This window comes from Odocoileus virginianus, chromosome 10 (genome assembly GCF_023699985.2).
Source record: "Odocoileus virginianus isolate 20LAN1187 ecotype Illinois chromosome 10, Ovbor_1.2, whole genome shotgun sequence".
Lineage (NCBI taxonomy): Eukaryota > Metazoa > Chordata > Mammalia > Artiodactyla > Cervidae > Odocoileus > Odocoileus virginianus.
In genome coordinates, this window is record NC_069683.1 from 65,791,396 (window position 1) to 65,804,326 (window position 12,931).

Genomic DNA, 12,931 nt, shown 5'->3' on the forward strand with positions numbered 1-12,931 from the left:
CTTTTTTCCACGCCATTCTCCATTCCATCTTTTCTTCAGATACTTTATGAGGGACTAAGTTAAATTCAACTACTCAGTTGTATCTGACTCTTTGTGACTCCATGGACTGCAGCACGCGAGGCCTCCCTGTCCATCACCAACTGCCGGAGTCCACCCAAACCCATGTCCTTAGAGTCGATGATGCCATCTAGCCATCTCATCCTCTGTCATCCCCTTCTCTTCCTGCCCTCAATCTTTCCCAGCATCAGGGTCTTTTCAAATGAGTCAGCTCTTCACATCAGGTGGCCAAAGTATTGGAGTTTCAGCTTCAGCATCAGTCCTTCCAATGAACACCCAGGACTGATCTCCTTTAGGATGGACTGGTTGGATCTCCTTGCATTCCAAGAGACTCTCAAGAGTCTTCTCCAACACCACAGTTCAAAAGCATCAATTCTTCGGTGCTCAGCTTTCTTTATACTCCAACTCTCACATCCACACATGACCACTGGAAAAACCATAGCCTTGACTAGACGGACCTTTGTTGGCAAAATAATGTCTCTGCTTTTTAATATGCTGTCTAGGTTGGTCACAACTTTCTTTCCAAGAAGTAAACGTCTTTTAGTTTCATGGCTTCAATCACCATCTGCAGTGATTTTGGAGCCCAGAAAAATAAAGTCAGCCACTGTTTCCACTGTTTCTTCATCTATTTGCCATGAAGTGATGTGACCAGATGCCATGATCTTAGTTTTCTGAATGTTGAGCTTTAAGCCAACTTTTTCACTCTCCTCTTTCACTTTCATCAAGAGGCTCTTTAGTTCTTCTTCACTTTGTGTCCTAAGGGTGGTGTCATCTGCATATCTGAGGTTATTGATATTTCTCCTGGCAATCTTGATTCCAGCTTGTGCTTCCTGCAGCCCAGCATTTCTCATGATGTGCTCTGCATATAAGTTAAATAAGGAGGGTGAAAATATACAACCTTGATGTACTCCTTTTCTTATTTGGAACCAGTCTGTTGTTCCATGTCCAGTTCTAACTTTTGCTTCCTGACCTGCATACAGATTTCTCAGGAGGCAGGTCAGGTGGTCTGGTATTCCCAAATCTCTTTCAGAATTTCCCACAGTTTATTGTGATCTACACAGTCAAAGGCTTTGGCATAGTCAATAGATCAGAAATAGATGTTTTTCTGGAACTGTCTTGCTTTTTTGATGATCCAGCAGAGTAATCATTGCCTCTTATTAAAAGAAATATTCCTTTCTTAAGAAAATTAATTTAAATATTTTAGTAGAGATTTAATACTCAGAAGGCAAATCATTTTACATAATTAGCAAATAGCTCTTTTCCACAATATTTCCTATCATGCCTCACACATAGGTAATTTTTAATGTTTTTTGAAGACATGAATAAATAGAATGGTTGAAATGGAACAGGATAAATGGAACAATATGGAATTCAACTTAATAAATTATGTTGATAATTATTCCAATATAAATACAATAGCTAAACTTCAAGTCTTTTTTCAAAGCATGGTAATGATTCTCTTGAATCATTACCTACTTACCTACCTACGAACAAACTCCAAATCAAACTATTTTGAAGTCTGTTCCAATTATCAGTTGTTTCCCCAAAATTAATGGCTTAAAAAAATCTATCCATTACTTGCTCTTATAGTTTTGACAGCAGACAGCCATAGCCAATTTCTTACCAGGGATGTCTCACGCACATGTGTCTAATGGTGGTTGAAGTGGGAATCATTTGAAGGATTCACTGCATCTGGTGTCTGGGCTGGGATGCTGGAATAGGTGAGGGTGAGTTGGATCTCCTCCTCTCCATGGGATTTTCCAAATGACTAACTTGGACTTCCTGACAGAATAGTAGCATCAGTTTAACAGGATTTCTAACCAGGCAGCTGGATTGCCTCATAAGCATTCCAGGAGATATGGGATGAAGCTGCAAAGCCTCTTATGACACTCTCCTCAAAAGTCATGCTGTGTCATTTCTACCAATGCCATTTGAGTCAAATATAGGCATACTTAATTTTATTGCATTTAATTGATTTTTGGAAATTTTTTTTTTTTTTTTTTTTTTTTTTACAAATTGAAGCTTTATGACAAGCCTGTGTTAAAGAAGTCTATTAGTGCCATTTTTTCCAACAGCATTTTCTCACTTCCTGTCTCGGTGTCACATTATGGTAATTTTTCCAATATTTCAAGCTTTCTAATTATTGTGATATTTGTTATGGTAATCTGTGATTAATGATCTTCAGTGCTACAATTTCAATTGTTTGGGGGCACCATAAGCCACACCCATATAAGAAGGCAAGTTTAATTAACAAATGTTGTTTGCACTCTGATTATTCCACTGACCTTCTGTTTCCCTATATCTCTCTCTCCTTGGGCTTGCTATTCACTGAGGCACAATAATTTTGATATTGGGCCATTAATAACCCTATAATACCTGTAAAGTGTTCAAGTGAAGAAATGGTTGTATCTCTCTCACTTTAAATGAAAAGCCAGAAAAAATTAAGCTTAGAGAGGAAGGCATGTCAAAAGTTGAGATAAGTTGAAAGCTATGTCTTTTGCACCAGTTAGTCAAGTTAGCAAAGGAAAAAGGCTTGAAGGAAATTAAAAGTGCTGTTCTAGTGAATACAAAAATGACAAGAAAAGGAGACAGGCTTATTGCTGATAAGAAAGTTTGGGGTCTGGATGGAAGATCAAGCCAGCCACAACATTATCTTAAGCTAAAGCCCATCCAGAGTAAAGCCTCACCTCCCTTTAATTTTATGAAGGCCGAAGAAAGCTGAAGAAGAAAAACTTGAGACAGCAGAGGCTGGTTCTGGAGGTTTAAAGAAATGAACCATCTTCACAGCATAGAAGTTCAAGGTGAAACATAAGTGCTGATGCGGAAGCTGCAACCAGTTATCCAGAAGATCTAGGCAAGATGACTAAGCAAAGTGGCTCCAATAGACGACTGATTTTCATTGTAGTAAAAATAGCCTTCTGTTGGAAGATAATGCCATCTAGCATTTTCATAACTAGAGAGGAAAAGTCAATGCATGACTTCAAATTTCAACAGACAAATTGACTCTCTTGTTAGAGGCTAATGCAAGTTGAAGCCAATGCTCATTTACTATTTTGAAAAGCCTAGGACCCTTAAGAACTAGGCTGAATATATTCTGCCTGTGCTCTATAAATGGAGCAACAAAACATGAAATACAGCATATCTGTCTACAACATTGTATACTATATATGTTAAGCCCACTGTTGAGTCTTACTGCTCAGAAAAAAATAAAAATTCTTTTCAAGATATCACTACTCTATGACAATGCATCTGATGACCCAAGAGCTCTGATGGAGATTTATGCTGTTTTAATGCCTGCCAACACAATATTCATTCTGCAGCCCATGGATTAAGGAGTAATTTTGAATTTCAAGTCTTTTTATTTCAGAAATGCATTTCATAAGGCTACAGCTGCCATAGATAGTGATTTCATTGATAGGCAAAATAAACTGAAAATCTTTTGGAAAGGATTCATCATCTTAATGCCATTAAGTGTATTTGTGACTCATGGGAAGAAGTAAAAAAATCAACATTAACAGGAATTTGGAAGAAGTTGATTCGAACATTTAGGAGTGACAGAGGGATTTAAGACTTCAGTGGTTGAAGATGTAGTAGAAATAGCAAGATATTAAAATTAGAAGTGTAGGTTGTAGCTGTTGGTCGAATTCCTGCATTCTCACAATACAAATGAAGAGTTGCTTCTTATGCAAGTGCTAAGAAAATACTTTCTTGAGATGGAATCTACTCTTGGAAAAAATGCTGTGAAAATCATTGAAATAGCAACAAAGGAGTAAGAATATTAAATAAACAATAAGTCAATGACAAGTTTTGAGAGAACTGACTCCAGTTTTGAAAGAAATTCTACTATGGGTAAAATACTATTTAGCATCATTGTGCTACAGAGAATTCATTCATGAAAGGAAAAGTAAATAGACATGTTGTTTTATTTTAAGAAATTGCCACAATCACCCCAACTTTTAGCAACCACCACTTTGATCAGTTGGCAGCCATCAATATTGAGGCAAGACTTTCCACCAAACAAAAGATTACAACATATTGAATGGTCAGATGATGGTTAGCAGTTTTTAGCAATAAAATATGTTTAATAAAGGTATATACATTGCTTTTTTAGACAAAATGTTATTGCATACTTGATAGACTATTGTATAATGTAAACAAGTTTTTTTTTTTTTTAATGGACTTGAAAATCAAAAAGTTGCATGACTTGCTTTATTGCCATATTAGCTGTATTATGGTGACTTCCCAGGTGGTGCTAGTGGTAAAGAAACCATCTGCCAATGAAGGAGATTTAAGAGATGAGGGTTCAGCCCCTGGGTCAGGAAGATCCCCTGGAGGAGGGCATGGCAACCCACAGCAGTATTGTTGCCTGGAGAATGCCATGGACAGAGGAGCCTGGAAGGCTACAGTCCTTAGGGTCGTGAAGAGTCGGACACGACTGAAGTGATTTAAGCATGCACACAAGAAAAAAATCCACAGTATCACCAGAGTATGCCTATAATCACAGGCTAACCCAGATTCAAGGAAGTTTAAGGAACAGGCTTCATCTTTCAATAAGGGAATGACCTGCTGCAAGAGGAAAGAAAGTTGTTGGTGGCCATCATATACCCAGGCTGCCACAAAATCCTAAACAGTTTCTTCAGTCAACAGTGAAAAGAAGAAGGATCTCCATAACCCTTGCTTTCTTGAACAAATCAGGCTTTAGAATCAAATCTGAATTCAAATCTCTGCTGTGCCATGCACTAGGGGTGATTTGAGTAACTTCTCACTAGAAGGGATTCTCTGACACCTACTGCCTCATGCAATACCTAACATACAGTGAGGTTACTGACTAAGTAACTTATTTATTCTTAGTCAACCAAATGACCTTTAAAAGTCTATTACATCCTCTATGAAATAGGAGTTATAATACCCACTTCACAGTAACATAGAAATAAGTGAACAAGCTAATGTTTGCAAAACACTCAATAGTGAGGATATGGTAGCTACTGGTATTATTATTACAGTTAATATTCTTATCATTATTATATTATTATCATTATAGTCACACCTCCATGTCCCTGTCATATAGTCTAGCAACTTGTTAGACATCTTCAGCAACTGGATTTATTTTCCATACCTCATCTTTATCTACCATTTTAATACTCTGAAAATTGGTTGTACATCAAGTGAAAGGATTCTTCCCTAAGTACTTGACCTAATAATTGTATTTCCCACTTAATTCCAGATAAATGCAAACTTTCATCAAAAGTTCCCTACATTGAAATCTCAAATTATATAATTTTTATCTTTCTATCTTTCCCTCCTAGTAACCTGGTTTCTGGATTTCATTATTTTATTCTTGTCTGCCAGCACCAATCTGGCTTCCCTGGACGCCCTAGTCCTCCTTGAGGCCATGGCCATTCATACCATTGGCATCTTTGATGATAACTCATATCAAATTTATAAACTAAGCCTGAATTGACTCAGTTAACCACTTTCTCTGGCCCTGATCCTGGCCTTCTAGCCTGAGCTTGCTTAGTTGGTCAGTTCTACTTCACAATGGTGATATTGAGGCAAACTTGAATTCCAAACTATTCCAAATAGTTCACTCTTCCTTTCTTTCCTCATTTTATCATGGGCCTTTATCCAGACATTTCCCAGTGTCTTCCAGCTCCCAGTCCCACTCTCACCCAACCACCTTCACTTTGTGTTTTTTTTTTTTTCTTCCTTCTTTAGTGAAAAAAGGAGAAACTTCCCGAATGAACTCTCCCAGCTTCTTGACATTTCAGAAGCTTTCTCTCTATACTCAGTTTCTTCCTTAATTTCTCCAGAGGAAAAAGAAAATTGCCACTTCTCATGGTTATTCTCTACATGTCTGCTCATAATCCCAGTATTTGTTACCTTCTTGATGGAATAATCCTTTTCTTCTAAATCTTTGGTCTCCACTACCCACTGCTGTTTCTCACTCTTGATAAAAATGCTCATTTCTCATTGCCTAAAAATGTCACTTATATGGTGACCCTTTTAAACACTTTGTCCATCCCTTTGTCCCTTCATTATTGAACATTTCTCCTCAGAGGACTTGACTGCCTCCATCTATTTAGCACTCCACCATTTCTTAGCTCTTTCCGGTCTAGGTCAGCACTTACTGCTCAGACTTCATAATAACCAAATCCAGAGAGCAACTTGCTAAACAAGGACTAAATCAGAAAATAACCTAAAATATTTACAGGTGGGATGTTTTTAATTGAAAATAAAAGATCCTTAAAGCTTTGATTGTTCATATTAGGGAATAGAAAAACATTAAGAAGAAGCCTGACATTTGTGCTTAGCCACTAAAATATGAATACTGTACATATTTTTAATGCTATTAGAAATCACTATTTTAGAGCTAGTAACATAGAGGCATACATCTCCTCATGTCAGATCATGGTTGTTTCTTGAATCTAAAGTCTAATGCATGTCAATTGATAAACATAATTCTATACTATACCAATTTTTTATGATCAAAAGGGGAATCATATTCTCTGATTAACCATCTTCTCTCACTCACCAAAAAAAAAAAAAAAAATCATTATCATCATCTTCATCATCTAATCACACCTTTCTTTTAACTTCTCACAACATTTCTCCATGCCTCACTTCTAGGATATATCCTTCCTTGGTCTGAACTCTCAATATTTCAGAGCCTTTCATTTTTCCCCTGTTAGAGTTTAAGCTCCTTGGTAAGTACATCACACTATTTGTACACTGTAGGTTGGCTGAAAATTAGGCCCACACACCTGTAACTTTGTGGTAATGATGAGGTCATTTCTGTTTCTAGTAGCATTGCCTCTTTCTCTGTCACTGCCTCTGTAAGCTGTGATTGATTTCAGCAGTCAGAGTAGCTACTGACATTCAAGTCCTTGTGTTTGTTTCTAATTATTTTTTTGCATGTCTATAAAATGCAAAGTTAACTGGTGGTTGTATCCAAGCACAAAGTATTATGAAAAAAATCTATAATTAAATTATCCTCAGAAATCATGGAAATCAACTTGCATCCCATCACTTTTTACTGGCAATGTTCATTACTAAATATGTATTTCATTAAAACACTTTACTAGTTTGATTGGGTCCTTATTGGAGACACAATTTATCATGGCTCCTCAACATGGCTTGACCTTAACTTTTTCTCTTCTCTTTTGCCTACAGGTCCCCCAGGCCCACCAGGGATAGTGATTGTGGAGGAGATCACGGAGAGCACAGCCACACTGTCCTGGAGCCCAGCAGCTGACAACCACAGCCCCATCTCCTCCTACAACCTGCAGGCTCGGAGCCCCTTCTCCCTGGGCTGGCAGACGGTAAAAACAGGTAAGAGGCTCTGAGACAACATCAGACACAGAGCAGCTTCCGATGCCATGAGCTGTATTTGCTAACAATCTCGGCAGGATTAGTTTGGATTTGGGAAATTTTATTATTTATGACAATATTACACTGGAGGAGGACACAGCAACCCACTCTAGGATTCTTGCCTAGAAAAGTGAAAGTGAAGTCGCTCAGTCGTGTCCGACTCTTTGCAACCCCATGGACTGTAGCCTACCAGGCCTTGTTTGTCCATGGGATTTTCCAGGCAAGAGTACTGGAGGGGGTTGCCATTTCCTTCTCCAGGGGATCTTCCCGACCCAGGGATCGAACCTGGGTCTCCTGCATTGTGGGGAGATGCTTTACCCTCTGAGCCACCAGGGAAGCATGCTTGCCTGGAGAATCCCACAGACAGAGGAGCCTGGCGGACTACAGCCCATAGGTCGCCAAGAGTTGGACACGATTGAAGCCACCTTGCATGCAGGCACGCATGAAAATCTTAACCATTGTTTGCTTCTTTTTATAAAGCCACTTTGTTTTCTTCTCTTCTCATTTCCCAAGAATGAACCACATTATTTATCTTTGTTTGTTTACTGAAACAACGTTAGACTCATGTAAAAGCTGCAAAAATAATACAAAGATTTTCTGTGGGCCCATCTCTCAACTTCCCCTGCTATTCTACCTAACGATGGTACAATGATCAAATCAGGAAATGACATTGATGCACCGCTATAAACCACAGATCATATTCAAATTTCACCAGGCTTTATGTATAATATTTTTTAGTGAATAGTTCCATAAAATTCTATGAAGCTTATTATATAGATTCAAACCTCCACCAAGACAGTCAGATGCAGAACTGCACCATTACTCCAGTTCCTTGCTCTATGCCTTTAGAGTCACACACCCATTTTATTTATAAAAATAAAATCTAACATAAAATGACATTATTTAAAATAATATAGCATTCTAATGCTTACTTCTAAGATATTTGCATGATAGTTGCATTATTTTAAAAATAATTTTCCCCTGATGGCTTTCTTTTCATGTTATAACTAAACTTCCTTTCCCTCTCTAAATGTGGCTATCTGCAGGGATACGTGAAATTACACTCACTTGATAGTTATTACCTATTTAACATGTTGATATTTGAAAAGCAAACAGTATCCATAAAATGTAATCTTCAGAAGCAGGTGCCCATACTGAGAATGGATTTGTGACTTTATTTTCTATCTAAATATAAAACTGATTTACCTGCATAGAAGTGAAATATAAAATCAGTAAAATATCTCAGTGCAGTAACCATAAAACTCCATTAATCTGAATGTTATAGGAGTAAAGTAGTCTGTTTCATTCCTTAAATTAAATTTGAGCAGAAACTTGTAATCTAGGGGAAAAAGTACACTCATCCAAATGCAAAATATTGATATGATTCAAGTTTTTCTTGATATTAGGTTCCTATAGTAATCCATAAAATTCAGTAAAATTATCATTATAGTGTACTATACATGTGTACAAATTTGTTTTATAATATAAATAATGTATAGAATTGTGGGTATCAGCTTCATTCCTGGTTCCATTTTAATCCTGAGATGCAAATGTAAAGCCAAGAAATTGAGGAAATCTCTATGTTTGGTAGATGATTCTGGAAAGGATACAAATTCAGACCACATGAACAGGTTTATACAAGAATTCTTATAACCTTCATTTATAAGGTGCTCCCAAGTCATCCTAAGTGTGAGAGCCCTAACATTTTGGTCTGCTGTTGGGAAATGGATTTACCTTCAAACTTCATGTTGTGCATTCAGCAAGCTCATTCTCTTGCCTGTAAATATGCTTTCTGCCTACCCTTGCCACACTGCCTAAAATACTTGCTTCCTGGGATGTTTCCCTTGTGGTACATTGCAGTACATAACATGTGTTTCCTTGCTTATCCCATACCCATGTTCTTGTGCTTCTTAACACGTAGTACAGCTGTCCAGGATATCTCATCTTCCATAGTTTCTTAGTTGCTCTTATTCCTTGATTTCTTACATACCTTGATTCAACTGTGTACTTTTTGTTGTTTGATAGATAGATAGAGGGCTTCCCAGGTGGTGCTAGTGGTAAAGAATCCTCCTGCTAATGAAGAAGATGTAAGAGATATGGGTTTGATCCCTGGGTCAGGAAGATGCCCTGGAGAAAGAAATGGCAACCCACTCCAGTAATCTTCCCAGAAAAATCCCAATGACAGAGGAGCCTGGCAAGCTACAGTCCATGGGATTACAAAGAGCTGGACACAAGTGAGCATCTGAGCACAGCACAACACACAGATAGACAGATAATGATAGATAGTGGATATATAGATATGTATATATATATCTATATAGATATATATAGATATATATATACATATCTAAAAATATATAAACTTTGAATTTTGGGGCATAAACTAAGGAAAAACAAAAGAGTGGTGTGTATTTCTGTATGTGTAGAGGGTTTAACTGTTTTGATTAAATGGTATTTGGGGTTTGTTTACTTATTTTAGAAGTTCCTGATATAAAATTGCATTCTTATCTAATCAATTTGAAAGTTGGAAATATATTTGAATTGTTGTTGCTCTTTTAGTCTGTAAGTCATATTTGACTCTTTGTAACCCTATGGACTATAGCCCACCAGGCTCCTCTCTCTCTGAGATATCTCAGGCAAGAATACTGGAGCGGGTTGCCATTTTCTTCTCCAGGGGATCTTCCCAAACCAGAGATCGTCTCCTGCATTGACAGGTGGATTATTTTCCACTGAGCCACCAGGGAAAGCCCTATATTTGAATAGAGAGCTCTTTTTCAAATCAGTTCAGTAAATGCTGGAGGGGGTGCAGAGAAAAAGGACACTGTTGGAAATGCAAACTAGTACAGCCAGTATCGAGTACAGTGTGGAGATTTCTTAAAAAACTGGAAATAGAACTGCCATATGACCCAGCAATCCCACTGCTGGGCATACACACCGAGGAAACCAGATCTGAAAGAGACACGTGCACCCCAATGTTCATCGCAGCACTGTTTATAATAGCCAGGACATGGAAGCAACCTAGATGCCCATCAGCAGATGAATGGATTAAAAGCTGTGGTACATATACACAATCTAATATTACTCAGCTATTAAAAAGAATGCATTTGAATCAGTTCTAATGAGGTGGATGAAACTGGAGCCTATTATACAGAGCGAAGTAAGTCAGAAAGAAAAATACCAATATAGTATATTAACGCATATATATGTATTTTAGAAAGATGGTAATGATGACTCTATATGCGAGACCGCAAAAAACACAGATGTAAAGAACAGATTGTTGGACTCTGTGGGAGAAGGTGAGGGTGGGATGTTTTGAGAGAATAGCATTGAAACATGTATATTACCATATGTGAAATAGATGACCAGTCCAAGTTTGATGCATGAAACAGGGCACTCAAAGAGAGTGCACTGGGATGACCCTGAGAGATGGGATGGGGAGGGAGGTGGGAGGAAGAGTCAGCTTGGGAACACATGTACACCCATGGCTGATTCATGTGACTGTATGGCAAAAACCACCACAATATTGTAAAATAATTAGCCTCCAATTAAAATAATTTTTAAAAATAAACAAATAAAAGGCAACACTAAAATAGTAATAAAGAAATAAAATCAGTTCAGTAAGTGCTTGAAAAAATCGAGTTGTATTGCATTCACAAGTAAACATATATTTTTCAAAAGTGTATTCCTATAAACAATCAATTTTATTTGCCCTTGATAGTGATATCAAATCATTCTCTAGCAAGATGTCTCCTCACCTAAGGTGGTCACACATTTCTTGAAAACTCAGCATCACTTGCAGCTATGGTAGAGGCATTGCCATCCATCAGGCAAGCCAAGGGGCAGTTGTCTACTTTACCATGCTTTACAGCAGGAGTCCCCAACTCCTGGGCTGAGGACCAGTACTGTTAGCCTGTTAGCAGGAGGTGAGTGGCAGGCCAGTGAAGCTTCATCTGACACTTCTCATCACTTGCATTACTGCCTGGTCCGTGGAAAAATGATCTTCCACAAAACCGATCCCTTGTGCCAAAAATGTTGGGGACTTCTACCCTAAAGCAGCTGTTTTAAATGATTCTTGGGTTCTGCTTCTAGTGCAAACTCATGGCCTGTGTTAGCAAAAGAGGTTTTTGGGGGGCTACATCATTTTCACTGGGGCAGTGGATCTTTTGCTTTCATAGTTATTATCTAACCCAAATCAATTTCAGTAGAAATATGCCCTAATATGGGCTTTCCTGGTGCCTCAGTGGTAAAGAATCCGCCTGCAATGCAGGAGACCCAGATTCTATCCCTGGGTTGGGAAGACTCCCTGGAGGAGGACTTGGCAACTCACTCCAGTATTCTCGCCTGGAGAATCTATGGACAGAGAATCCTGGCAGGCTATAGTTCATAGGGTCACAAAGAGCTGGACACAACTGAAGTGACTGGGCGCACACGCAGGCACATGCTTTAATGCAGAAATACATGTTAGGAAAAAAAAGATTTAGTTCTGCCGTTTGAACACTAAAGATGTTAATGTAATGCATAAGCTAGCATTTTAAAAGCTCTTAAGATTTCTTTATATGCCAGCATGAATATAAAAAATAGTAAGTTTCTCATTTTTGACAAATGAAGTAATGAATTGCACATGGGCCAAGCACATCTGGGATTAACTTATCAATGCTGCCCACATAAAAATAAGACTCAAAACAGGTGACTGTGAATGGGGCCATTTATCAATTTTGAGGAAAATATAAAAATCATAAGAAATAGATAATTTCATTTGCAGACCCCCTTTTCTCTTCAAGCAAGCTGCTTCTTATTTGAACACCTGAATTTCTTGTTCATATTACTGAACAATATTTGCTGACCAAGTTTTTATGACCATGTTTAATTAGGAATGGCAAATCATCTGTAATCATAGAATTGATTGGCCATTATTTACTTAATTTAAATATTTTTCTTAACTATTCTTCAATCAGTGGCTAAGTCTTCTCTGTGGATAATTTCCACTGAATGATGGTTACATTTATCAACCAAATATGTTTATTTAGTTTAGCTTAATTTAATTTTAATTTAATTTATTTTTGGATGCAATTCTCTTAATAGGAAAAGCATTTTAACAAGTTTTTCTCCCTGGATCAACATGCAGTCCTCCACTAAAGTTGCTGTATGTTCTTTTTGAAGCAGAATTTTTTTTTGAAATCAGCTTGCCTCCAGATTTCTAGAAAGACTATAGAAAGATACCTACAATGATTTAAAATACTTCCTTGGTATACATTCTTCATAATCTTAAATCTCCACAATATTCATTTTGAAATCAAAATCCAAATTGTATCTTCAATTCAGTTCAGTTTAGTTCACTTGCTCAGTCATATCCTATTCTTTGCGACCCCATGAATCTCAGCACGCCAGGCCTCCCTGTCCATCACCAACTCCCTGAGTTCACCCAAACTCATGTGCATTGAGTCTTAAAAAGTTTCTATTCTATTTCATATTGTATGTTATTTCATCAAAATATTAATACTTTCAA

The 12,931-nt window shown here is 37.6% G+C and overlaps 1 protein-coding gene across 2 annotated transcripts in view; it reads left to right on the forward strand.

Annotated features, from left to right (window-relative positions):
• CNTN5 (contactin 5) overlaps positions 1-12,931 on the forward strand; it is a 1,548,293-nt gene that overhangs the window by 1,435,967 nt on the left and 99,395 nt on the right. For both annotated transcript variants that reach the window (XM_020891379.2, XM_070473663.1), the window contains one exon: positions 7,228-7,386. In XM_020891379.2, the coding sequence (XP_020747038.2) occupies positions 7,228-7,386 (159 nt within the window). The remainder of the gene's footprint in view (positions 1-7,227; positions 7,387-12,931) is intronic.